The sequence below is a fragment of the Ursus maritimus genome, unplaced genomic scaffold, assembly GCF_017311325.1.
Source record: "Ursus maritimus isolate PB19 unplaced genomic scaffold, ASM1731132v1 scaffold_6, whole genome shotgun sequence".
Lineage (NCBI taxonomy): Eukaryota > Metazoa > Chordata > Mammalia > Carnivora > Ursidae > Ursus > Ursus maritimus.
The window spans coordinates 21528483-21555314 of NW_024426774.1; the positions used below are offsets into that span (position 1 = coordinate 21528483).

General features: G+C 38.8%; 1 protein-coding gene across 2 annotated transcripts in view; it reads left to right on the plus strand.

Moving 5' to 3' along the window:
• The window catches only part of BABAM2 (BRISC and BRCA1 A complex member 2), a 398067-nt gene that overhangs the window by 17400 nt on the left and 353835 nt on the right, over positions 1–26832 (plus strand). For both annotated transcript variants that reach the window (XM_008700275.2, XM_040623041.1), the window contains exon 3: positions 21875–21951. In XM_008700275.2, coding sequence (XP_008698497.1) covers positions 21875–21951 — 77 coding nt within the window. The remainder of the gene's footprint in view (positions 1–21874; positions 21952–26832) is intronic.

Below are 26832 nucleotides of genomic sequence, written 5' to 3' on the forward strand. Positions count from 1 at the left end.
AAAGTTCGATGATTCATTAGTTGCGTATAACACCCAGTGCACCGTGCAATACGTGCCCTCCTTACTACCCATCACCAGTCTATCTTAAAAAAAAAAAAAGGTTTCTAGTAGCCTGATGCTACCTCATGATGCCTACCTCGTTCATCTCACTTCATGTCATCACGCAGGCATTTTATCATCTCACATCATCACAAGAAGCCTGAGTACGGTATAGTAAGATCTTTTGAGAGAGAGACCACATTCACATAACTTCTATTACAGTATACTGTTACAGTTGTTCCATTTTCTCATTAGTTTTTGTTATTAATCTCTTACAGTGGTTTCTTTATATATTCAACTTTAGTAGGTATATAGGGAAAAACAATATACATAGGGTTTGGTACTATCTGCGGTTCAGGCATCTGCTGGGGCTCTTGGAATGTATTTCCTGTGGATAAGTGGGTTCTACTATATACGGCCCTTGCTCCCTTGGTTAAGTTTATTCCTAAGCATTTTATTCTTTCTAATACTATTGTAAATGGGATGTTTTTATAATTTGCTTTCCAGATTGTTCATTGTTAGTGTATATAGAAAGGCAACTGACTTTTGTATGGTCGTGTATTCTGCAACTTTGCTGAATTTGTTTATTCTGATTGTGTGTGTGTGTGTGTGTGTGTGTGTATGGACTTTTCGGGGTTTTCTACAGGTAAGATCATGTCCTCTGCAAACATATTTTCCCCCTACCTTTTGTATGCCTTTTATTTCATTTTCTTGCCTAATTGCTCTGGTTAGGAGTTCCAGTACTATTTTGAGTAGAAGTGGTGAAAGCAAGCATCCTTGTCTTATTCCTGACCTTAGAGAAAAGGCTAGCAATCTTTCACATTTGGGGTATTTTTTCCCCCCCAATTCATGCTTTGATTTAAGCCTTTGGCTGAGGAGGCAAACTGAGTACCGTGAGAAAAGTTAAAATAGTACTGAAACGGTGAACTTATTTTTGATCTATAAATTCTTAATGAAAATAGCTTCTGTAAAGGAGTCTGCCCCCAGATTTAAGCCAGAATAAATGGGTGGAGCACCCTCCTGGTTTTAGAAACAGCTGAGGGTCTTAAAACTCAAAGAGGCTTTTTTTCCCCTTTTCAGTCTGTGTAAGGACATAGGTTTGCATTCACACTGTATTTTCTTTCTTTCTTTTTCTTTTTTTAAGATTTATTTATTTATTTATTCGACAGAGATAGAGACAGCCGGCGAGAGAGGGAACACAAGCAGGGGGAGTGGGAGAGGAAGAAGCAGGCTCATAGTGGAGGAGCCTGATGTGGGGCTTGATCCCACAACGCCGGGATCACGCCCTGAGCCGAAGGCAGACGCTTAACCACTGTGCCACCCAGGCGCCCCCACACTGTATTTTCACTCTTACACTGTAGATGTATCTGAATATATGCTGGTTGGTGTCGGGCTGAGGGAACAACAGCTGGGAAGAACAGAGGGAACCAGCATCTGTAGACAGTTTGGGCTCTGTGCTAGTGGCTTTTCGTGGGCTTCTGCCTAGAAAATAATCACAATACTGGTTGCAGGAATAGCTGTTAGACCAGATGCTGTACTTGCCATATTAGTTCTATTACCTGCTGAAACCTCACAATGCTGTATGAGGTATAGATTTTAGCATCCTCATGTGATGGGAGGAATCAGTCAAGGTGAGGGTCCTTAGGTGAGGGTCCCAAGGTGAGGGTCCGAAGCTGTTACGTGGCAGTGCCAGGGTTTAAAACCGAGTCTCTGATTGCATAGCTCTGCAGCTTTCCCCTACATTTGTTGTCTTTGTTTTGTTTGTTTGATTTTAATTCTGTAACTGTGTCTTAAGCTCCTTTAAATATGGAGCTTGACTCATTGTGGCCAGCGCCAGGAAGGTCCTGGTCATATAATAAATTAAGGTACAGTCCTTCATATACGTTTCTTTTGTTGGTTAATTTGAGCTCTCAGATGCTGATTATCACTTCTCTGGCCAGCCCCTCTCTTAGCACCATCTCTTTGGGCTTGATTTTCTTTAAAGGTGAGAGAGGGCTGTGCTGAATTTGAGCCAGCCTTTGTATCATTAACACCCTTTTAGAAGGAGACGAGAGCCATTAATTGATAGACCTGTTCTACCCAGAGTAGAAGCCTTTTAATTGAGAATTAGTGACCCATAAAATATTATTCATTGTTACTATTACTGTATTAGTGCATAGATCATGCTGACATTGGTTAACCCAAACGACTCTACATTAAGCAGTAAGGACGATAATAAGAGCTATTATCATTCATAATGCTATTATTGTAATATAAGTGCTCTGAGAGATATTATCATGCTTAATCCTTATAATAATTCCCTTAGGCAGGTGAGGTAGCTGAGACTCAAGTGCGTTTAGTGACTTGCTCAGGGTTGCCTCGCTAGACCATTCCATCAAAAGCAGGTCTTCCGTGTTTTTCTCCATCCCAGGCTCTGTCCTCTTGGCAGTCTCAAGCTTTTATGTATCTATGTATGTGTGTATTTACCTGTTTTCTCGAAGAAGGCAGGGGCCTCATCTGGCGTCACAGCTGTATCCTCCGTGCCTCACGCAGGTACATAGGAGAAGCACAAGCAGCGTGGAGCTGGGAAACTGAAAGTAGATTTCGTGGTTCCAGGTTCAGGGCTGGATCACAGTTGTCTTTTGGGGTAGAAAAAATAATTAGAGGGCACCAGGGAAACCAGGAAGTGGTTAGCTGTTGCTCCCTTCCCCTGGGCATTCAAGGTGGACACTCCTTGAGAAAAAAACCCCTTTTTATTGAAGTGTGGTATACATTTAGAAAAGTGCTCCTAAGCATATGTGTACGACTCCGAGGATTTCCAGAAACTGAACGCATGTGTGTCACTGGGACCTAAGAAAACCGGAACATGACCAGCACCTCACCCATCTCCTGGGGCTCTCCCCCTCCCATCACACGCACAGAGTAACTGCCATCCTGCCTTCTAAGAGCAGAGGTTGCTCTTGCCTTCTTACAAAAACTTAATGTAAGTGGAATTTGTATCCCACAAAATGGTGTTTTGTGTCTGGCTTCTCTTGTTCGGCATCATGTTGGTGAGATTCTGTGCTGTTGCAGATCTGTTCGTTCTCCTGGCTGAGGAGGGAGGTTCCGTTTTGTGAACAGACCAGTTTCTCTGTTCTGCTGCTGAAGAACATTCAGGTAGCTCTGCGTTTTTGTCTCATGAATAGCACTGCTGCGACTATTCTAGTACGTGTCTTTTGGTGACTGCATATATACGTGTCTGAACCCTCTGGATTTTAAATGAAGAACAGGATAAATAAATATTTAAAAATTATTTCAGTTCTATATTGTAATTAAGTAAGGGAGAAGGCTAGGGAGGGAAGAGAGAAGGGGTAAAGAGAGGTAGAGGGGAGACAGAAGGGCAGTGTGAGGGGGAGATAAAATCAAGGAAGAGGACAAGAATATGAAGAAAGGGTGAAGAGAAGCAAAGGCACGTGTACAGCCGTTGCGAGGGGCTCCTTAATGCAGTGTCCTAAAAACCCTGCCCTATCCCAATCTTGAGGATGGGCTTCCAGGTATTATCACTTCCTGAAATGCACCTCTCTGTACACCCCATCCGCACCTCTCAGAGGCTCTCTGGCCTCCAGTCTACCCATTTACCTCCATCTGTGCAGTGGATTCAGACCTCCAAACAGACAATGTCTGTCGTATATATTTTTTTCTACGAAGGAACGAGCAGTAAATGAACTTAAGTTTTGTAAATAGTATAAAGCTCTTTTTTTCATGGGTTATCTTTGCCCTCAGTACATCTGTGAGGAATGTTTTTATAACATCCCCTTACAAGTTTTTTTAAACACTTGTGGACAATGCAAGTCTCAGAGAGGTAAAGCATCTCATTCAATGTTACTTTGCTGATAAGTGGTGGAGGCCAGGACTAGATCCCAGGACCGGATCCCAGGTCTTCTTTACCAGGTGTTCTGTATTTTTTCAAGAAAGCATTGGCCATCATGTGATTAAGGAACAGATGCCTCATAGTGTGTACCTAGGTATTAGGTTTACCTAGTCCAACTTCTTATTTTCTGGATCTGCCTAAAGACCAGGAATAAATGAGGCCTCTAATCTGGTTTCCATTTGATATTTAGCCCTCCATATGCTATTCTGTGTTGAGGTTTTTTCCTCCCAAATCTTTTTAAAGAAAGTATATTGTATTTTACCAGTCCTGTTCTTATCTCATAGCTCCTCTGGGGGGAATTAAATCTGTTTGAGTTAAACATTTTTTTATTATACTTTTTTTTTTTTTTTTAAGTAGGCTCCTCACCCAATGTGGGGCTTGAGCTCATGACCCTGAGATCAAGAATCACACGCTGTACTGATTGATCAGGCACACCCTAAAATTTTTTAATATACAAAGTCCTGTATAATGACACTGGGCCTTCTTAACTAAGAAAAAAAAAAAGCATTGGCCAAGAAAAGATAAGAGTCACTTGTTGATATAGTATTGTATGGAATGGGTTTCTAGCTATCTGTATTTATCTGTATTTATCTTTAGCGATGAACATGAAAAAGCCCCCCAGTTACTGGTTAGAATTCAGATAAAAATTGGTTAGGTGATTGAGACTAAAACTTAAACATCAGGAATAGTTCAGTTTTAGAACTCATTCAGAAAAGGTAGCTATCGGGGCGCCTGGGGGGCGCCTGGGTGGCACAGCGGTTGGGCGTCTGCCTTCGGCTCAGGGCGTGATCCTGGCGTTGCGGAATCGAGCCCCACGTCAGGCTCCTCCGCTGTGAGCCTGCTTCTTCCTCTCCCACTCCCCCTGCTTGTATTCCCTCTCTCGCTGGCTGTCTCTATCCTGTCGAATAAATAAATAAAATCTTTAAAAAAAAAAAAAAAAGAAAAGGTAGGTATCTAAAATAGCAGTATTCTCTATGCTATAGATGGGCTAGATCCCAGATCATTTGACAAAGAGTTTACAGATGTCTGCGAATTAAAGATTGAGGGGAGGGAATACAATTTCATAGTTGGTACTAGGACAGAAATTCAACACATGTATTTACTTTATGGTCTGTCGCTGATTAACTTTGACCTAAATAATCAGACTCTAGGTGTTTTTTTTTTTTTTTTTACATCATTTAAGTCACTGAAGAGTTGAAAGCTTGGTTGGTGTTGCGAATCTTAACTAAAAGCATGCAATTATTGGCACTGTGGGATAATTTCTTACAGCACATCACCGTGTATTTAACTTTTCCTAAGAGTATTACTCATCCTATTTTAATGTAATAAAAATATCTTTAGGAATTGTTTGTTGGCAGGTTTTTATAAATATATTTATTAAATCCATCTTTATACATGTTTATGTAAGAAATAAAAGAACGTGTAAGTCAGAAGAGGATTCTGGGGACCGAAATAGTTCAAATGGAGAATTGAAAGTACAGGTGTGTTGGCAGAATTGCCAAGATAAGCAGTCTTTAAGCATGAGTGGAGGCCTGGCATTTAAAACTGTGCTCTGCTATCTCTAGACTCTCTCAAAAATGACCACTGATGGCCACGGTTCGTGCCAGCTGTCATGTTGCAAGATCGGGTGACCCTCCAGACTAGCTCATCAAATTAGTTAATACCTTCTTACAAGGAACGAATCCAAGAATATGTTGGAGCTACATCTGGGTGCAGACGAAGTAGTGTTGCAAATTCTGAGCAGTCAGATATAACCTGACGATACATTTTAAGCAGTGAAGTGTGTTGATATCACTGACAATTTAGCAGAGGTAGCAAAAGAACACTTGAATAAATTAGTAGGGTTTGTTACTGTGGTGGGGAAACCACGGTGAATAGGGAGATTGGGGACATCAGAGTAAAGTAGTTTATCTTCCTATCCAAGGGACCTTCAGCATTTAAAGAAACTTTTGAGAAGTTTTCTCTGTCTTTGGTGAAAGATGGTTTTAAAATTTTTCCGATCTGTTATCAACTGATAGTTTTGTAAAATATAGTAGAAATGAATTACTAGAAAAATGAATTAAAAAGATGTGAGATACAAGGCTGGGCTTTTTAATATTTGATTCATCAGACTAAAAACTAGTCTTACATCTTGCTGTAAAAGTTTCTTCCTCTCATTTTCTCTGCTTATCTTATTACGGACTAGTAACAGTTTATAGCACGCTGGTCCATGGAGCCCACTTGGAGTAGCACTGTTCTAGAAAGGTTTCTGCATTCAGACATCCGGGAATTGGCCTTTGTAGAATTCTGTTTGAGATAGAGAGAGTACATTAGTACATTATGGATAAGTAATTCCTAACTACACATTGGATAATCTGAGATACTGCTTTTTTTTTTCCTTTTTAAACAAATATGATAGAGGGTTGTAAGAATGAAGACTTCTCTTAAAATGACTACAATTTTCAGTGAGTTGGGTCAGTGAAAACTGAGAGAGCAGTACTCCTTTGTTTATGTAATCTGCATGTATGCCGAAGAAGCGTGACTCCAGTAGGGAGAATGTTTACAGTACAGTCTTTTCTGGGTAAGATTCTTCCTTTATTCATTGTACGTTTTAAAGCTCAGACAGTGTTTTGCTGTTTGCTTGTTAAAGCAGTATATGGATTTATATTTCTAAGTTGGTGCACATCCTACTCCAGGTCACTGACTTGGTTGGCATTTCAGTTTTCTTCTAATTGGAACTGAGGAAGATTTAGTGTGCTAGGCATATTAAGTCAACTTTTATTACATTGTTTTTGTTAAAATATTATCATTTGCCTTTTCAACTTGGTTTTATGTAGTTCATGGCAGAATTAATTTCTTTTTAAAAATTTTTATTTATTTTAATTTTTAAAGATTTATTTATTTGAGAGAGAGAGAGTGAAAGAGAACATGGGGGAAGGGGCAGCGGGAGAGGAGAGAGAGAATCTCAAACAGACTCCCTGCTGAAGGTAGAGCCCGACTTGGGGCTTGATCTCATGACCCCGAGATCATGACCTGAGCCAAAATCAAAAGTCAGATGCTCAACTGACTGAGCCACCCAGGTGTCCCAGAATTTCTTTCTTTTTAAAAACTTAGTAAAGAGGGGCGCCTGGGTGGCTTGGTCGGTTGGGCATCTGTTTGGCTCAGGTCATGATCCCAGGGTCCTGGGATGGAGCCCTGCGTCGGGCTCTCTGCTCAGTGGAGAGCCTGCTTCTCCCTCTCCCTCTGCCTGCCACTCTGCCTGCTTGTGGTCTCTCTCTCTCTGTCAGATAAATAAATAAAATCTTAAAAGAAAAAAAAAACTTAGTAAAGAAATGGTGTTGGCTTTAGAAGTCATATTATAGCATAATATTGCCTTAATATAGTTGAGAATTATAGGATTTCAGGATTAGAGGTTTTAAACTCTAATGACCACCATGTGCTGAATGAGCCCCTTCTAGACTTCCCTGCCAGGTGACCGTCTTGTCACAGGGAAGCCCCCTGAGGCCCAAGGCTGCTTGCTGGGCTCCAAATGCTGTTAGAAAGGGCTTTCCTATGTTGACTGAAACCCTTTTTTGTGTCACTTATACCCCATGGCACAATATAGAACAAGCTTAATCAGTCTTCCATGCGACAACACTTCAGATAAACGAAGCTAGCTATCATGTGTTGTATTTTTCTCTTCTGCAGTCTGACATGGAGTCTCTGCTTATAACTAGGTGACTTGTGTCCTTTCAGCATCCTTGCTAGCTTCTTCCCAGTAAGATCCAGTTAGTCTCTGTCCTTCTTAAAGTGTAACATCTAGAACTGAATGAGGTGAAAAGAAAGAATAAATAAATAAAAAAGGAGAGGATCTATATGGTTTACTTGGAGAAATGTTAGTAATCAGAAAAGCAGAGAGCAGGCTAATACATAAGTTTCTGGAAAAAAAAGAATAAAGAACATTTCCCATTACATACAAAAAAAATATCTAGAATTCCACATATTTTGTAGAAGGTCCTGAGAACAATTTAAATTGAGAGTATCATTTTAAAGAATAAGCTTTATGCCAACTCACTATCACAAAACATTGATCTGCTAAATAGAGAGGAAATAATATGTGATTCATATCTAAAGATGACTTGTGTCCGGCCAGGCCAATGGCACCAGCATGTTATTTCTTCCATAGGAATTAACTCAGAAATCTGTCAGGAATTGTGTGTGTGTGTGTGTGTGTGTGTGTGTATGTGTGTGTGTGTGTGTGTGTGTATATATATATATATATATATATATATATACATCTCGTCAAGAAGATATTCTTTTAATTGTCCTAGTGACTTTAAAATATAGAATATTTGTAAAGAACTTATTAGGTACTTTCTCATAAAATGTCAGTATTTTAAAATGTATTTTGAATCCCTGAACTATAGTTTTTTGGTTTTTGGCAACGGCCGTGGTTATTTACATGTATAAGAATGAGATTTATTTAGAAGTCTTCATGATTAAATTACATTATTTACCTGACATGCCACATTTTAAAAGCTCATTTAGTTATAAGAAGGAAATATGGTAGTTTAAAAAATATTAGAGTGAGAGAGTATCACAAGCCCACAAGCCATAAAACAAAAAATCATAAATTCAAATACATTAAAAAAAATCCTGACCAGTAAAAAAGACATAAAAAAGGAAAAGCTATTTCTTATTTGTGTACAGTGTATATGCATATACACCTGTATACATAGTGATTTTCCTTTTATGGGTCAGGAACCCACCCTGGGTTTAAAGAAAATTTTGTTTATGTATCAGCTACGGGCAGAAGACACATGGATCTTAAATCTAGCAAGATATATGCAACAGTTATCTTTTCTGATTTTTTTTCTTTTTCTAAAGATTTTATTTTTAAGTAATCTCCGTACCCAGGGTGGGGCTTGAACTCACGACCCTTAGATCAAGGGTCACATGTTCTAGCAATGGAGCCAGCCAGGCGCCCCGTGTTTTGTTTTTGTTTTTGTTTTTAAGTGTAACACCTACAGCTGAGTGAAGTGTTCAAGAAATAGTTTTGACCAGTGTGGAGTAGAGTACTGTTATCTTCATTTTTCTGGAAGCTACGTTCCTTGAGGTTGTGTTGGATAGTGCTGTGTGTTGCAAACCATTACTAGATTGTGATCCGCTGGTGTGGATCATTTTAAAGGAAAGCATTTTAGTGGGTCTTGATTTGAATTTTAAAAAATATGAAATAAAACTGAATTGAACAAAAAGTATCTGTGCATTTCATAATAGTGAGTATCTACTGTGTGCCAGGCACTGTTCTAAATACTCTGTACGTACCAGGTCAGTGGATCCTCATAACGCCATGGAGTGGGGCTGTCATCCCATTTCACAGATGAGGAAAGCAAGGAAGAGACAAATTACTTAACGTGCACAAGGCTGGAAAATTCATAGTGTGTAATGATAGTGTGTCAAGCAGCAATCTAAGAAAAAAATCCTTCCCAAGCCATCAAAACCCCCCAAATACATGGATGCACATTTATCCCATTACCCTGCAGTTCCAGATATGCTCACATAGCAGATGGTCTTTTTGTAATCACTTAAGTAGAAGAGATCAAGGATTTAAAAAACTTTCCTTGGGGCACCTGGGTGGCTCAGTCGGACTTCAGCTCAGGTCATGGTCCCGGGGTCCTGGGATCGAGCCCTGAGATAGGTTCCCTGCTCAGCGGGGAGTCTGCTTCTCCTTCACCTGCACCCCCACCCCCCAATTGTCCTCTCTCTGCTCTCTCTCTCTCTAATAGGTAAAATCTTTTAAACAAAATAAAGAAAAAACCCTTTTCTTCCATCTTTAGAAGGCACCTCTTACCAACAGGGAGGAGAATCCTGTAATGGCACTTCAGAATCTATTAATTCCCCTCTTTCCTTCTTTTCCATTCTTCCACTCTCTTTTTCCATTTCCCCTTCCACCTTCTCTGTTTCCATACCGCTCATTCTTCTGTTTTTTTTTTTTCTTCTTCTCCCTGTTCTTCCCCCCACCTCTACCAGTTTTCCATCTGTTCTTTTCTGTGCCCTACCCTGTACTGTTCATATTCACTCAAGTATATTTTTCATACGGAAAGCATATACCGAGCACTTAGTGTGAGGCACTGTGGAGATGCAAATATAAAGGAAGCAAACATTAGGAAAGCCAGTAAGGGAACGATGACAGCTCTGCCAGTTATTTCTCTTGAAAATCTGAGCTCCATGCCAAGCTGCTTTCCAGTCCTTCCTGTGAGGAGCAGGAATTGAGATTAGGATTTAGATACATAATATACAAATGGTATAAAATCTAAATCCCCCAGAATTCAGAGAATTGGGAATACATCCATTTAGGACATGTTTTGGGTCAAGGAAAGAAAATGATGACCTAAAAAATTTACAGGAATATTTTTACTGAACAAATTAAAGAGTTTAGTATAAAAATTACTTTTTATAAAATTATATTGCACGGGGCGCCTGGGTGGCACAGCGGTTAAGCGTCTGCCTTCGGCTCAGGGCGTGATCCCGGCGTTATGGGATCGAGCCCCACGTCAGGCTCCTCCGCTATGAGCCTGCTTCTTCCTCTCCCACTCCCCCTGCTTGTGTTCCCTCTCTCGCTGGCTGTCTCTGTCTCTGTCAAATAAATAAATAAAATCTTTAAAAAAAAAATTATATTGCACATTAAATGTATAAAGATAGTATTAAGTTGGCTTTCTCCCTGGGGATTTCGTTCTTTTTTTTTTTTTTTTTTAAGATTTTATTTATTTATTTATTAGAGAGAGAGCAAGAGAGCGAGCATGAGCATACATGAACATAGGGAGGGGCAGAGGGAGAGGGAGAACCAGACCCCCGCTGAGCTGGGAGCCCCAGATGGGGCTTGATCCCAGGACTCGGGGATTATGACCTGAGCCAAAGGCAGCCGCTTAACTGACTGAGCCACCCAGGCACCCCCCTGGGGATTTCTTATAATATTTATTAAAAGAAGAATGACCAGCATTCCCACAGTTGAATCAGTCCAGGATATTTATGTAATTTGTTTTGACTTTGACATGACCTTGGAGTGTGCTTGTCATTTCCAGCTCCACTCGTTCACCTGCACTGTTTCTGTGGCAGGTATCAGGTGCCTCTTCTGTGCCGGCAGGTGGGCTGCTGGGCACTAAGGGACCCAAGTTTTAATAGGCTGTTTCATTACAGAGCTTTCAATCTAGTTGAGTTTCTGTCTCCTTGGTTTTGTCCTTATTTAAGGACAATGGTAAGTAAATATTTTCCTTCCCCTACCTAGCTTGACCGGATCCGATGCATTCTTAGAGGCCAGTTGTGTTCCAGTGAACCTTCCTTGATTACCCCAGCTGAAAGTGGTTTCTCTGCTCTGGCAACTTCAATTGTGCTTATATTCTTTAACCACTAATTTGGCAATTAATCATGTTAATTGCTTTGCGACTTGTATCTATTGTTGTCTTGAATTGTTATTTAAATTGTGCTTACTTTCACGGGTTTGATTTTTGTCTTCTGATTTACAGTTCAAGGTTCTAGAGAATAGACACTCCTTTCTGTACTCTTGTAGAATGATCTCTAAGCTTTTTTGATTATGCATCTCAAATAATTTGTGTATAAACCGTCAATGCATGCATACTTATTTAATTACGAAATATATTTATGTATTATAAAACATATATAACATATAAATGAAAAAGAATGATATAAGAGGAAATAAGCAATATTGAAAATAATTTATATTATGTTTAATATGGTATTTTCACCTGTCATATCTGAAAAAGAAATCTGCAAAAATATATAGATACTAATGAAAGACAGGCAACTTGGCTGTATACACTATGCCATAAGACCAGTTGTTAATCCGACTTGGTAGTGTTGGTTTGATTTTAGCCACCCTCATGGTGTGATATGGTGCCTTATTGTAGATTAAAATTGCATTTCTCTTGTGACTAATTAGGTTAAGCACTTTTTCATGTATATTGGCCATTTGGATCCCTTTTTATGAAGTATTCTTTCAGGTCTACTAACTTGTCTTTTTCTTATCAATTTATAGGAGTTCTTTAGATATTTTAATATCAATTTTATAAATATCTTCTCTCTGTGGTTTGTTTTTTCACTCTAATTTTTTTTATGAATAGAAAATCTAATAATAGTATAATCCAGTTAACTCATCTTTCCCTTCATAGTAGTACTTCTTGGGAATTTTTGTTCACCCCAGGTTCTTGAAGGTGTTCTTCCGTTTACCTAATTAACCTTCCCCCCATTGTCTTCTAAAAATGCTTTTCCCATTCAGAGCTTCAGTTCACTTGGACTTGATTCTTGTGAATGGTCTGAGGTAGGGATCAAGTTTCATATTTTTCCCTATGTCTGGCTGACTCAGCACCATTTATTGAAAACAGTTTCCTTTCCTTTCTGTACAGAGATGCCTTTATCATAAATTAAGTGTCCAGATATATGAGGACCTGTCTCTGGACTCTATTCAGTCTTTGTCTATCTTTGTGTATCAGTATCAATATTTTAGTCATGAAGATTTATAATAATTTTTGATATCCAGTAGAGCAAGTTCTCCTATTTAGTTTTTTTCCTTATTGCAGTAAAATATGTGTAAAATTTATCATTTTAAACATTTTTAAGTGTACAGTTCATAACATTAAGTACATTCACGTTCTTGTGCAACCATCATCACTATCTATTTCCAGAACTTTTTCCTCTGATAAAATTGAAACTGTGTACCCATTAAATACTGTCTGTTGCACCCTCCCTCAGCTCTTGGCAACTACCATTCTACTTTCTATCTCTTTGAATTTGATAACTCCCAAGTACCTCATATGAACAGAATCATACAGTATTTGTCCTTTTGTGACTGGCTTACTGCACTTAGCCTAATATCTTCAAGGTTTTTCCGTGTTGTAGCACGTGTCGAAATTTCTTTCCTTTTTAAGTCTATTAAAGAATATTCTATTACACATATATGTCACATTTTGTTTATCCATTCATTAGTCTTGATGGACACTTGGGTTGCTTCCAGTTTTTGGCTATTGTGTATAATCCTGTCACGTGTTTCTTCTTCAAGAGAATCTGTCTATTCTTGGTTCTTGACATTCTATTTAAATTTTAAAATCTGCCTCTCAGGTTCCAGATCAATTAAGGGGAACTGACATCTTTTCCTTATGTGTCTTTTAATCTACGAACATACCTGTATTCGTTTATTTGTTTTCTTTTTCTTTTAGTAGAAGCTTTCTACATAGAGAGCTTGCACATCCTTTGTGACATTCCTGTATATTTGATAGTTTGATGTTATTTTTGATGGCATCTTTCTAAAAGTTTTTATTTTTTACCTGATTGTTGATGGCGTGTAGATACACGTATACAGTCGACGGTTGATTTTTGTGTATGTCCTTTGTCTAGCAACTTTGCTAAGCTCACATATTTCCAATAATGCCTGTGAAGATGAAAGTTTTTCATGTGCACAGTCATCTTACCTACACATAAGTATAGTTTTATTTCTTCTTCTCCAGTATTGATACCCTTATGTTCCCATGCTGCTCTGCACTTGCTAGGACTTCTGTACAATGTTGAAAAAAAATGGTAAGAGTGGGTAACATCTCGTTCTCTGTCTCAAAGGGAAAATTTAACATTTTTTATTAGATGTGATATTATTGTAGGTTTTCTTATAGATGGCTCTTATTATATTAAGGAAGTTCCTTTTTGATCCTTATTTGCAAGGAGTCTTTAAAATCATGAATGGATATTTAATTTTATCAAACGTTTATCCTGCACTAATTGAGATAATCCTATTAATTTTCTCTTTATTCTGCTAGCAGAGTGAATTAAGTGCACATATTAGAAAAGAAGAAAGGTTGAATATTAATGAGCGAAGCATCCATCTCAAAATATTAAGATTTCCCCCTCCTAGTTAACTGTTAAAAATAGTTTTTGAGCCCCTCATTCCTACTGGAACCATGCTGTAATTTAAACCACGTTTTTGTTATAGGAATACCTACTGACACTTAAAAGTATTCCCTACTTTAGAGTTGAAGTCTGTCATTATAAATGGGGATACAGCATATAAACTGGGAATAACAGTTGATGCCACATGAACTGGCAAACACATTTTTTTGGAATATTTTAATTTTATAATTTTTAAAACATTCTGAGTTGACTCACATATTTTGGTAATGGCATTTTGGAATCCTATGCTAAGAATTGAATCCATCACTTTCTAGTAGGGCCTAGAAATAGATTTCAGGCTTTAGAGATGTAGAGGATGTGTTTGGTGTATCGGGAACATCATATGTCATCAAGCAAGGAGTGCCGTTCTTCTGAATGATGTAAAAAAATCTCTCTCAGTGCAGTTTTTTTTTTTTTTTTTTTTGGCCTTCTTTTACCTGTTTTAATTCATGGTTCCCCTTGTAGAAAGGCTCAGCTTGAGCTGGCAGGTTTCGATGGGCCATAATTCCCTTCTGAGTCTGAGGGTGTAAGATCCTGTGAATCAGAAGGTGATGTCTTTGCAGATCAAATGCCTATTTTGCAGATGCTTTGGTAGCTGTCGAGGTAGTCTGCGGCACTCTGAGCTGCTTTGCTGCTGCCTTTCAGCCTAGAAGCTATGATAATTTTGAAACTACTTTGGTCTGAGTGGAATCAGAGGAAAGAAATTCTATTAAAATGAAATGGTGGTGAATAGGAGCTAACAAGAATCCACTCTAATGTCTGTGACCTCACATTCATGTAGCAGCCAGTTACTGGTCTTTGAGCCGATCTTGTTTCACAGTTACCTGTGATTTTAGGTTGCCAAAGCTGAGGACTTCCTTCTCAGCTGCTGGTGAATATTGTTGGTTAAGCACAAACGTCATTGTCAAGAAAACAGGAAGCTCTGTAGGAGAACGGGCCAAATGGTAAATTAATAGCGTAAAGGAAACTGACGTAGACTCAGGGAAGGAACCCTGGACTCATCTGCTTTGTTCTTTTCAGATGGCTCAGAGAGGAGAAATGGTTTCCATCATTCTTTTTTCCAGAAAGCGTATCCAATAATAGGTTTACTATTACATTAGAAAGCATGTATTTTGCTTTAATTTTGCATTCTCTTCAAAATGCTAATGTCTTAAAGGTTGCAGAATACCTTTGAATAACTTTGTTAATTCAGAATAATTCTTGGCTGTCACTAAACTCCTTATAAACTGTAGTGAAATTGTCAGCTTTTCCTGTTTATAGCGATTCCTTAATAATTTGAGTCAGATCTCAGGAACTATGAACCAGTAATAATTTAAAGATGATTCAAATCCACACTTACTTTCACTGTTTGTTTAAAGGGTTTGCTAAATAAACCAGTAGTGTTAACATTGCAGAGCCTATTTAATCGAATTAGGAGCACCTTGTTTCTGCTTTTGCGTCATTGATTTACATGTATATAGTTCTAAAACTTAGATAAATCATTTTCATTTCACTAAAGCTCGCATGGTAGGACACTCTTTTTGGCAATATTTTGTCAGCTTTCACTTTGAATTATTTTAGGTACTTAATAAAGTGGCATTTATTGACAAATTTATAATTCACATTTTTTTACTCATCCTGATGGTTTCCCCTTTAATTATTGAGAGATGATTTAGAGTGGTGTTTAAGAAAATGGGCCCTGGATCAGACATCCTGGGTTTGGATCCGAACTCTGTCACTAACTAGTAAGATACCGTGCCTCAGTTTCCTCATCTGTAAAGTGAGGGTAGTAATAGCATCTATCTCTGAAGGTTGCTGGGCGGTTTAAATAGTTCAATCTAATTAAAGAATTTAGGCTGGTACCTGCCACATAGCAAATGCTCAACATAACATGTTAGTGTGTGTTATTATTTATCGTGGAAATAGAGTAATTTTAGGAAGTGACTGTAAATATCAATTCTTGGTCACAAGTACAGCTCTTCATAGGGAGGACCTCTTACAAATAATCACACTTTTATCTCAGAGGTGAGGATAAGAGTGTCTTTCCAGGTCCAGTTAAATCATCAGTTTCTGTCATGAAAAGAGTGTAAGACTGGGAGTCAAAGTTTATGCCTTTGTTTGGCAAACTTTAATCTCCGTCGTCGTTGGAGTACCCACGTCCCCAACACCAGGGCTAGGTGCTGGAGATTTACAGATAACTGAAAGATGCCTAGGTCAGGGAGACTGAGATATGGCCGGAGTGCCCTGCAAGTGGTTTCCAGTCCCAGCGCTCTCACTGAGCACCTGTGAGACCCCTGGCCTTCACTGTCATCGTCTGTAAAATGACAGTGTCTGAGTTTAGTTTATGATGTTAATGTCATCAGTGCTGGATGCTTCGTACTGTGCTGGATGCTACACTAGGACATTAAAGTCTAAAACAGTTTTGGTACCAAGAATCTTTCTTTTTTTAAAAAAGATTTTATTTGTTTTTTGAGAGAGAGAGAGAGAGAGACAGAGCATGGGGTGGGGTGTAGGGGCAGAGGGAGAGGGAGAGGGACAAACAGACTGCCCACTGAGCACGGAGCCTGGTGCAGGACTCGATCCCAGGACCCTGAGATTGTGACCTGAGCTGAAGGCAGACACTTCACTGACTGAGCCACCCAGGCGCCCAGCACCAAGAATCTTAAGACCCGGTGGGGAAGACAAATCACATTTGGAAAATAGATAAACAGTAATCTTGGGAGTCATATGATTAGATGGAAGATAAGAGATGGTAGGGACAAGAGTATGTGGCGACTGTTACGCTTAGCATTTTATTGTATCTGTGGTTGGCTGGCTCTAATTTCTGTAATAAAGCACCACAGTAAACTGCCTGTTCTGATGTTATCAGGAATTCCCACTTGATAATTCCCACTTGCATAATCTGCAGAATGTGGTAGTTTAACCCCCTTTGTTCTCTCATGTGTTAAACTTTAAAATGGTGCATTCCCAGTGTATGTGTTAAACTTTAAAATGGTGCATTCCCAGTAAAAGATATATTTTTAGAGCATAGTTCTTCATGCAAAAACAACATTGAGATACCACCTTAACGCCAGTTAGAATGGTAAAAATTGACAAGGCAGGAAACAACAAATGTTGGAGAGGATGTAGAGAAAGGGGATCCCTCTTACACTGTTGGTGGGAATGCAAGTTGGTACAGCCACTTTGGAAAACAGTGTGGAGGTCCCTTAAAAAGTTAAAAATTGAGCTACCCTGTGATCCAGCAATTGCACTACTGGGTATTTACCCCAAAGATACAGACGTAGTGAAGAGAAGGGCCGTATGCACCCCAATGTTCATAGCAGCATTGTCCACAATAGCTAAATCGTGGAAGGAGCCGAGATGCCCTTCAACAGATGACTGGATTAAGAAGATGTGGTCCATATATACAATGGAATATTACTCAGCCATCAGAAAGAATGATTACCCAACATTTGCAGCAATCTAGATGGGACTGGAGGAGATAATGCTAAGCGAAATAAGTCAGGCAGAGAAAGACATTTATCATATGGTTTCACTCATTTATGGAACGTAAGAAGTAGGAAGATCGGTAGGAGAAGAAAGGGAAGAATGAAGGGGGGGTAAATGGAAGGGGGAATGAACCATGAGAGACTATGGACTCTGGGAAACAAACTGAGGGCTTCGCGGGGGGTGGGGAGTGGGATAGGCTGGTGATGGGTATTAGGGAGGGCACGTATTGCATGGTGCACTGGGTGTTATACGCAAGTAATGAATCATGGAACTTTACATCAAAAACTAGGAATGTACTGTATGGTGACTAACATAATATAATAAAAAAATTATTATTAACCCCCCCCAATATAATGCCGAGATTTTTTTGTTCATCACTGCTGTATTCTGTGTACCTAGCACAGTGCCTGACAAGTGGTAAGCACTTGGGAAATTTAGTGGAGGGACAAATTTGAGGTTACATTTTGATTGTCAGCAATTTTTGAACATTTAAAATTATCTTCTTATTCAAAGATACTCATTTTGGAATATTGGATTTTAAATCTTAGATCTAGCTGTGTTAGGACAAGTTGCCATTATACAAATACAATTTTAATGAAGCCAGCGGCCTGTTATTTAGTAGCTTTTTCATACTTATATAAGGAAATGGTTTTCTAGATGAGTGAACTTCTCCACTATATTAGTTATCTGTTAATGATGTCTGATTGCCATATCCTGGGACACCCTCCACCAGAACTGCTCAGTCAGGCTATCCCGAACTCCGACACAATGGAACCGTGAGGGTTAATGAAGTTCAGCAGTGTGAAGTTTTGTGATGTCACAATATAAAGACTTCCCTATGTATTTTACTTGAAGACTTCATCAGTAGATTACCCTTGCAGTTTTTCCTTCTCAAAAGAGAGTGAAGCTCTTTAGAGGGAAAAGAGAAAGGATAAGTCAAGCCATCTAGTCAAATATAAAAAGGATCTACTTAATTTTAAAATATTTATGTAATTTTTAAGTAGTCCATGATCATCATAAAAATCAAAACAATGCAGAAAGGTAATCAAAGGAAGTTGTAAAAATTACCCAAAATCCTGTCACATTTTGGTGACTCTCCTTCTGAAATCTGTTTATGTGCATAGACAGACACACACATAGATCTGTCTTTTCCATACCTGGAAATCATACTATTTGTGTGCGTTCTTCGATCTTTTTTGACCCATGCCCTTTTTTGAGTAGCAGAGAAACCAATACTGTCCTTGAATGTGATTTGAAATTTCACAGTAAATTAAATACATGACCAAAACCAATCTTAGAGGTAATTTTAAAGAAGGGGAAACATTTTTAGTTTAATCTTAAAAAAACCTTTAGGTAACATGACATTGGCTTATTTCCCATAAAGCTGTTTATCCTGGGGAATATGGAAGATGGAGCATAATAGATATTTTAAATATTCATTCAACATTTCATGAGAGAAGCTGAGTGCTGTTTAGGAGGGAGAGACCTGCGAATGGCAGCTTCGTCTTTCCCCTGTCCCCTTAGCAAAACAGAAACCTGCAGTTGACTGGAGGTTAGCCATTTTAACTTGGGAATGCTCTTTGGGGAGTATGACTCCTGCCCTTGTCCCCAGATCAAGTAAGTGGTCTTTTCATCAGTATACAGCATTCGCTGTAAGGTGAGTTTTGGCAAATTTTTCTTGTGTCTTTTCCGTGATGTTTTCACGGTCCTTATGGATTGGCTGGCCCACCCGTTACTCTGGCTCTGTTTCCGCGTTCGATTTGGCTGTTGTCTCACGCTGAATACTCTTGATTGCTCTTCTTCCTACACTTGCTCCCCCCCGCCCAGTCGTCCCCAGTGAGTAAACCCGCATCTCTCCATTGGCACTGCTGCTCCCCTAGTCCAAGTATCCATCATCTTTCTTTTCTGAAACGGACTCCTTTTGGTTCCTGTTGGACATCTTTACAGTCTCTTTTTCCCATACAGTAGACACGGTGAGCTCGTAAAAAGCATAGAATCAGATAATATTACTCTTCTTAAAACCCTCCTTTGTACTTGGAATAAAATCTGAATTAATTGCCACCACCTACAAGGCTCTGCGAGATCTGTCCCTTGCTTACCCCTTGTCCTGACTTTTGCTGTTCTCTCCCTCATTCACTCTGCTCTAGCTGTGTCGCCCAGCCAAGATTTCTTCCCCCAGATACATCAGACTTGTTCCTGCCTTCACGCCTTTGCACCAGCTGGTTCCTCTGCCTGGAGTGCTCTGCCCCAGAACTCGCCCTGGGAGGCCCCGTGGTGATAGTTAGGCAAGTTTCGGATTTCATCTCCTCCAGGGAGGTCTGCCCCAGTCTTCCTGGGCGATGCGCTCCTGTTCTGCTGTAACACTGTTCTGTTTTCTTCACAACATTTAGCAATCTCGAACCATTTTTATGTCTTCATCTCTTGTTTATTGCTTCTTTTTCCCTTGTCAGAATTTAAGTTCCATGGGACGGTAGGTCTTGTCTGTCTTGTCCACACTGTATTCCTAACAGAACGATGCTCAGTAAATCTTTATACCTAAGTGGAAAAAAAAATCAGCAAATTACTTAGATGGAGAAATGTACTTTTTTAACACCCTAGGGTGGCTGGAACCAGCTGTTCATGTACGAAGGGAGGAAGATGAAGGGGCAGAGCATAAAGCACTTTTTAGTCCTAGTTAAAGCATAAAGTAAATAATACAGCATGTGGCCAAGCAGTGAATGTGACAACTGATTGCACATTGAAGAAGGACAAGTTAATTCAAACAAACTAGAATCAGATTAATCCTGAGTATTTCCTGTAATATTAATAACGTCAGTTGCTAAGCTATATAAGATAGGTAGATAATTTGATCTTCATGCCCAAAAGAGATGCTTGATTGTGGATGGTGTTATTTTTTATTAGGAAAAATTTTAAAACATTATTCTTTGAATATATATGAGAAAAAATTCTCAGTATTGCTTGTAGGTCATTTCTGTCATTAGATCATACTTTATATTTTATAATGCTTTAATTTATGTGTTTTCCATAAGTGTTTTCAAATAACTGCCATGCTGTGGTCTAGGAAAGATTATACTATAAGGGAAATACTTTAGTACCTTTAATAAAATGTGCCCCAAAGAATTTTTTATATTGAACAGTAAAGGAGAATGAATGTGTTCTTTTAAAACCTATGAGAAATTGAAATAGGTTACTATATGATTACTAGTGCAACTTTGTTGTTTAGTTTGTAAACTGGTGTTTTTTTATTGTCCCCTAAAGATAAGAGGAGTAATCAACCTAGTGATTTTTGTTAAATAAATACATCTGAGTTAAACTTTCCATCTGGTTCTTTTCTCTTTCACATTCAGATAGTTTCGGGAAAAGTAATGGCATATCTAATATGAGATCTCAGTTATTATTTTAGAGTCAACATTTTTTTTCTGAGAGAGTGCTCGCATGTGTGTGCAGGTGCGTGAGTGGGGAGAGGGGAAGAGGCAGAGGGAGGGGGAGAGAGGTAATCGCAGGCAGAGCCTGCACTGAGCACGGAGCCCCATGCCAGCTGGATCTCAGAACCCTGAGATCAAGACCTGAGCCAAAATCGAGAGTCAGACACTCAACCAACTGACCCACCAAGGCATCCCTTAGATTCAACATTTCTTAAATTTATTTTCAAATGATTATTGCCTTCAAAGTGGCCACCTAGGGAAGTGGTACATTTATTCTAACAATGCTTCCATTCATTAAAATACCCTTTTCAGAGATGCCTCATAGTCAGTATTGGAATTGTGAAAGAAATTTAGCACATTTTGCTTTACTTTATAATAAAAAAAAATCTCATTTTTAAAAACTAAATGAAGACTTATAATTTCCTCTATTGACTTCATATTAATATTATATTAATTTATGAAGCCAATACTGCTGTTATGCAGTTGAAGTTATGACTTGTGAGATCATGAAAGAGATCTTGTAAAGTAAATCTGCGTGAAGAACAAAGAACATTGTATAACTTTGTGAAGTAACAGATTGAAAAGAAACCAAACCCAGACCCGAGTGACTAATTCACTCTCCTTCTATATTTGCATTTTATCTGAAACTGAGGGCCGTGCCTTGTGCTCTGCTGTAGATGGAAGTCATGGGGTGCTAAATCCAGAGGAAACACCTTACCTTGGAGAGAGAAAAGATCTGGTATCAGAAAAAAGTGGACTCTTTTTAGTATGAGTGAAAGTTCAGGGTCTATATTTAAAATCTGTCCATAAAACTACTCCTCTTTTATAGTTCCTGACATCAAAGACTACAGACCTGTTTTGGACGATACACCTATATTAGAAGCCAAGATACACTTACTGGAGAGAAGTAGTTGAAGCTTTGTTGGTGTTTGTCCTTAGAAAGCAGATAAGTTTTATTGTGAAATAAATGGATTATTTGTTTTAGGGCAAGTCTTACTGTCTTGGCTTCTGTGACCATCAAGGGCTTTTATCTTCTTTATAAGCCAGTGTTTTAATCTCTTACCTATAAAGATCACTTTTTATTTACTTTATTAAATGTCATAAATATGTGGGCTTTAAAAAAAAATCTTTTCTCTCTTTAAAGCTGCACATCATTGACTCCTGGACCCAACTGTGACCGATTTAAACTGCACATACCATATGCTGGAGAGACATTAAAATGTAAGTAAACGACGACTTTTATTGAAAGTGTAGATTACAGTGCTAGTTATCAGACTCTGTGTTTCCGTTTTTATTTCCGGCCATTACGTGTTATCACTAGATTTACCACTTTTTTAAAAGTTTGTCTTTCATTCCTAGTTCTATTCAAAGTAAGGCACTTGGCAGGGAATTAGCCGTGGTCAAATAGGCATACACCGAAATTCTTAATTTTTAGGCCTACGAGGTAATTCTTGTGTTTTTTTTCTCTATTGGCAGATCTTAGGTAATACCCCAACAGAGAGGGTCCACCGCTTTAAAATACCTGGCTATTTAGAAACAACATTTAGGTAGGAATGGCTGTTGTGCACCCCTACTGCTAACTCCCTTCTGGAGCCATTGTTGCCAAGAACCGTTGTTGCTGATGTACTTGTGATTCCCACCTGAGCGTGAGTCCTACCCCAGAGACTCTCGGCGTAGTTTAGGAATGTCAACAGGTTTCCTCTTTTATAGCGAGGGTCAGAAATGCAAATGGCTACCACAGCTGGACTGGTAACAGAAATGAGGGGAGCAGGCTAGGTGTGGCAAATTGGGGCACACCTCCCCTCCTCGAGGGGACTGCCTCTGTTGATTTATTGAGAAAAGGTAGAAATCCACATCAGTTTTGGATGCTGGCTACTTTTTCAAAAATTAATAACACAGTGTGGGCCAACATGATGCAGGTCCAGCCAAATGTGTGTGGGGTGTGGCTGGAGCTATTGGACCACTGGTTTGTGACCTTGATGAAGAGCAGGCAAGACCTACCATCAGATTCAGTCCACCATCTACACCACCTGCCTAGGTGGTATCAGCTCTTCTCCGCTGTTACGACCAGTGCTGACGCTCTAGCCCAGTGTGGAAGTAATGGCGGCTTTGGTCAGTTAGTATCGATCTCACCAGGAATTTTCTCTCTTGAACCTATTCTTGTGGTAAACAGAGTGTTGAAGTCTTTCCGTTCTTTTTTTTTTTTTTTTTTAAAGATTTTATTTATTTATTTGACAGAGAGAGAGACAGCGAGAGAGGGAACACAAACGGGCAAGTGGGAGAGGGAGAAGCAGGCTTCCTGCCGAGCAGGGAGCCTGATGCGGGGCTCAATCCCAGGACCCTGGGATCACGACCTGAGCCGAAGGCAGATGCTTAACGACTGAGCCACCCAGGCGCCCCATGAAGTCTTTCCATTCTTAAAAAGAGGAATAAAGAACTAAATGTTAAAGGTGGGGCAGATGAGTAAATAGTGCCTTTCAGACTGTGGACTATGTGTTTTACAATTATAGGTTACCAGGGGCCACGTCTTAGTATTCCGTAGAATCACAAATGCAGCATTAGGTAAACAATGTAGGACGTGCTAACTTATGAACCTGGCATTATTAGATCATTCTCTTGAAACTGTTAAAATACATAAGAATTTTACCTGCCTGAGGTAGTAGGACATTCTAGATTGTGACTGTTTTTGAAAAGATTATTAACTAAGTGTAAAAGAAATGATCAAAGTAAATCATTCACATGGTTAAAAATATAAAGTTCAGTAATTTTTTACACATGAAAACAGTAATCTTCTATTACGTTTCTTCCTAAGTCTAGTCCTGTTTCCCAAGGGAACCACTTAAATTTTGTTGTTGTTGTTGTTGTTGTTTCAGTACGTAGTTCTTCTGGGGATGATTGCTGTATGTCTAAATAATGTTTAGGCCTCTGTTTCTTGACTTACCAATTTTAGATATTGTTATCTTTTGACTTCCTGCTCTGATACATGAGGCATCAGCCTGTTTTCACCACGCTCTTTATCTTTCTCTTTCCTCCCCTTTAATGTAGTTATCATCACCACTGTTGGTTCCTGTGTTGGTTCCCCTGGAGCTTTAACATTTTTTCCTTTTTTAAAGGATCATTTTGAGCATTGTATGGTATAGTTAAGTGAACAAGCCCTAGAATGTTCTTAGTAAGTGCCTGGCACACAGTTAGCACTGTTGTTACGTAAGCACAATCTCTGGGTTAGTACATTTTTATTTAGTTTCCCATGAACCAGAGAGAGTGTCTTTTGGCTCCCTACTTTGTGAGACAAAGATGTTAGCTCCCGCCCTTCCCTCCATCCCTCTTCTTTCACCTTCCAACTCCTGTGTTATTTTCCTTTCCTAGTAACTTATAGTCTGTTCTAAAGCTAGAGTTAGTTATCTTCTGTGCTTTGTTTATAAATTGCTTGAATGAATGATCTGTAGGCCTGCTCTGATATCGTTATCACTGTGGGGTTTGCCTGTTTTATTCTCTTGGGTTCAGTCTTGTTTTGTAGAGTCTGTGTATTGGAAATTCTGTGTTTTGTAGGTTAAAGCATGATTGCTGGAACACAGTCAGATACCTTGCTTAGATTCCATTCCTCCCTCCACTCTTTTCCCTTTCCTGGAGCGCTTCTGATAATTTTTATTTACCACAGTCATAATTAGGTATCTTAGTTTCTGTGAGCTCTTTTTTGCTATTGCTGTCTGTTCCTCTTTCACAACATCTTGTTCTTATTTTATGAATACAGTGTCTTGAAAGCTTTTAAAGAATGTAGATTTTTTTAAAGAAGTTTTCTTAATTACTTTAATTTTCTCCAGGGATTGTATTTTTGTTTATCATCTTTTTCCTTCTCTGTTATTCTGTAGTCTTTCCTTAAATAAAAGATGGGTTGGGGTGCTTGGGTGGCTTAGTCGGTTAAGCATCTGCCTTCAGCTCAGGTCATGATCCCAGGGATCGAGCTCCATGGTGGGCTCCCTGCTCAGTGGGGAGCCTGCTTCTCCCTCTCCCTCTGCCTGCTGCTTACCCTGCTTATGCTCTCTAGACCCTGGCTGTCTCTCTCAAATAAATAAAATCTTTTAAAAAAAGAGATGGGTTTGGTTGTTTATTTATATTTACGACAGACAATAAAGGATTGATTAAGATTTCGGTATGGGTGAACCAAGCTTAATGAGTGTGTGGGTTAATGGCGCGCTAGCTGTTAGTATGAGGAACCCCTATGTGTCATATTAGGGAGTTCAGCTGTTCTGGCACTCCCTGAAATCGTTCTGTTCCTTTAGAAAATCCCCTACATTTTTTGGGGGGGCATACACATCTGGCCACCATGCCATTTTTGGAGGGCGGGTGTCATAGACTCTTCCCCGTGGAGCTTTTTGTTAATTTCCCCACTCTTAGCCCTGTTTTCCATTCTTCCCTTTCCGTACACTGGATAGCTACACGTTTTTATGGGTTTACCAGGACACATGGCTTCCCCCTCATCCAGTAGCCTCTTACCACATTATTGCGGCCAGAGCTTTCCCTGCCCTGGCTTGTCAGTTACCACTCCTCTATCTGCATTCTGCCTCCTGCCTTCTAGGAATTTGTTGAAATTGCTCATCTACTGATTGCTACTCTCTTCCCTTTCTCTTCACTTAATGTTGTTTTGGATTCTTATTTTCTCTGTTTCATTATCATTTAATGGAAGGATGGGTCTTACAAGGGAGAAGAAATAAATGTGTGCGGTTAGTCCATGGTCTTGAGCCAGAAATAATGTAACTTCACAGAGATCTTACTCGCTGTATGAGTTGATGTTAGAAAGCATTTACTGATATTCTGTATCTTCTCATTGCTATAAAATTTTCACAGGAAACCTCTTATAACATTGATGATTATGGTATTTGGACTGGCATTCACCATATAAGTTAATTATGTCCTATTAAGCTACTACTCTATATAATCATTATGTACTAGGGGCTTAATTTAAGCCATAGAATGCTCCGTAATAATGGAATAAAAAAGGCATTTTGTATATTGAGGTTCTTCCACATTAAGGTGAGTCAAGATTCTAGCATTCTGGCCTTAAGCAGCCCACCGCCAAATAAAAGGAAAAAACAATTGATTATATACTATTATACATTAAAAGTTCATTGAATTGGAGGAAGGAGTATTTTTTTTTCTTCTTCTGAAATTCTTGACATTATTTAGGAAGGCTCTCTGGAGGATATTGGTCGTACCATTAAGTTCAGTGTTAGAATCCCTTGCTTTAAAAAAATTATGTGTTAAACTCTAAAAGTGGTATACTTGGAGTTACCACAGTGCTTCACGATGGAAGCCAAACTACCAGCCTTTCAAAATTTGCAGATGGAAATGGTTTTTTAATAGCTATTGAAAATGTGATAGAATTGTCAAAAATAAATCAACTACATGAGTTATGAACACAAGTCACTGTTCTCTGACTGTATAAAAATGGAAAAATTTACACGAAGAAAATCAAAACAAATACACAAACCTTTTGATATAGTTAAAACTCAAGTGAAGATCAGCAGAACCATCTTTACCGGACTAGTGTTTTGTGAATCTGCCCACATCAGTGTATTCACGTCAGTGATTACACAGCAAAGTTCTTTTACTTTCCTTAGCTTGTGTAATACTAAGGTTATAGTTATTCCAGGCTTCTTTCTTTGCAGCTGTACTTATTTTAAAATTATTTCAACATAATTCTCTTCCTGGTTTTTAAAGAAACGTATCTGTGAGGAGTTTGTTGAGTCCTATGTTGATAGTAGTGGTAACGTAGAACCCTTGGATATTTTATTAACCTCAATAATTAGTATAGGTTTGTTCTGTGCGTGGTTTGAAGTTCATGGAAACAGATAATTTATTGTAGCAACCAAGTTTATTGTAAACGAATAAATCATTCAGGGCAAATCGTGAATTTGCAAAGAATCATCTTCCCCTCTTGGAGAACACTAAGATCTTGCTTTAAAAGTAATGTTAGACTCATTCCTTTTTTTTTTTAATATATATTTTTTAAGCTCCTTCATTTTACTTTTAAAAAACCTGGCAAGGCAAAACACTTTTTACATATATTTTTACTCCATCAATTTTTATAACTTCAAATATATT